The 739-nt window shown below is 55.9% G+C and overlaps 1 protein-coding gene across 1 annotated transcript in view; it reads right to left on the bottom strand.

The window, feature by feature from the left end:
• ETH_00038955 (uncharacterized protein) overlaps positions 1 to 728 on the bottom strand; it is a gene marked incomplete at both ends in the record, with an annotated part of 1932 nt that extends 1204 nt beyond the window's left edge. The window contains one exon of the mRNA XM_013375424.1: positions 1 to 728. Coding sequence (XP_013230878.1) covers positions 1 to 728 — 728 coding nt within the window.
• Positions 729 to 739: the final 11 nt, after the last annotated feature.

Below are 739 nucleotides of genomic sequence, written 5' to 3' on the forward strand. Positions count from 1 at the left end.
CCCGAAACTCCATTTTCTCTAAACTTTAAAGCTTCTATTATTTCTACACTGTGGCTATAATAAGAGTCCCAGAGCAGCGCAACAATATCGAGGACAAGTTCTGCTTCTGCGTCGGAGAGCAGCAGCTGCTGCTGCTGCTGCTGCTGCTGCACGTCCTGCTGCTGCAGCTGCTGCACGTGCACGAAGAAGCTGCGGACTGCTGCCTTCTTGTCCATCGAAAGATTCAGCATGTACGCATCTGCTGCTGCTTGCAGCTGCTGCCGCTGCAGGCTGAGCTGCTGCGGCTGCAGCTGCAGCACGAGCAGCAGCAGCTGCTGCAGCTGCGCAGAAAAGAACTCCGGAGCAATTAAATACTCTTTTGCTTCTTCCGTAATGTTGGTAATAAACAACTTTGTTATTTTTCGAATTTTGCTGCTGCTGCTGCCGCGGAGGCTGTGCAGCAGCTGCTGCTCGTAGCGGGCCCCCAGCAGCGCCAGCCGCTGCAGCAGCAAAGATATTTGCTTCAGTCTTGCTGCTGCTTCTGCTTTCTTAAAAGGCAGCAGCTCTTTTGCTGCTTCTTTGCTGCTGCTGAGGAGATAGCGGAGGTCTTTGACCAGCAGCAGCCGCAGGTCTCTTTCGCTGGGAGTGACGCTGGGCTTCTTGAGGTCCGTGAGCTCCGCTGCTGCTGCTGCTGCTGCTGCTGCTGCGTCTGCTGCTGCGCCCTCGCCCCCCACCGGCTGCAGCAGCTGCTGCACAGACA

The sequence above is a fragment of the Eimeria tenella genome, genomic scaffold (assembly GCF_000499545.2).
Source record: "Eimeria tenella Houghton genomic scaffold, Eth_scaff2785, whole genome shotgun sequence".
Taxonomy (NCBI): Eukaryota; Apicomplexa; class Conoidasida; order Eucoccidiorida; family Eimeriidae; genus Eimeria; species Eimeria tenella.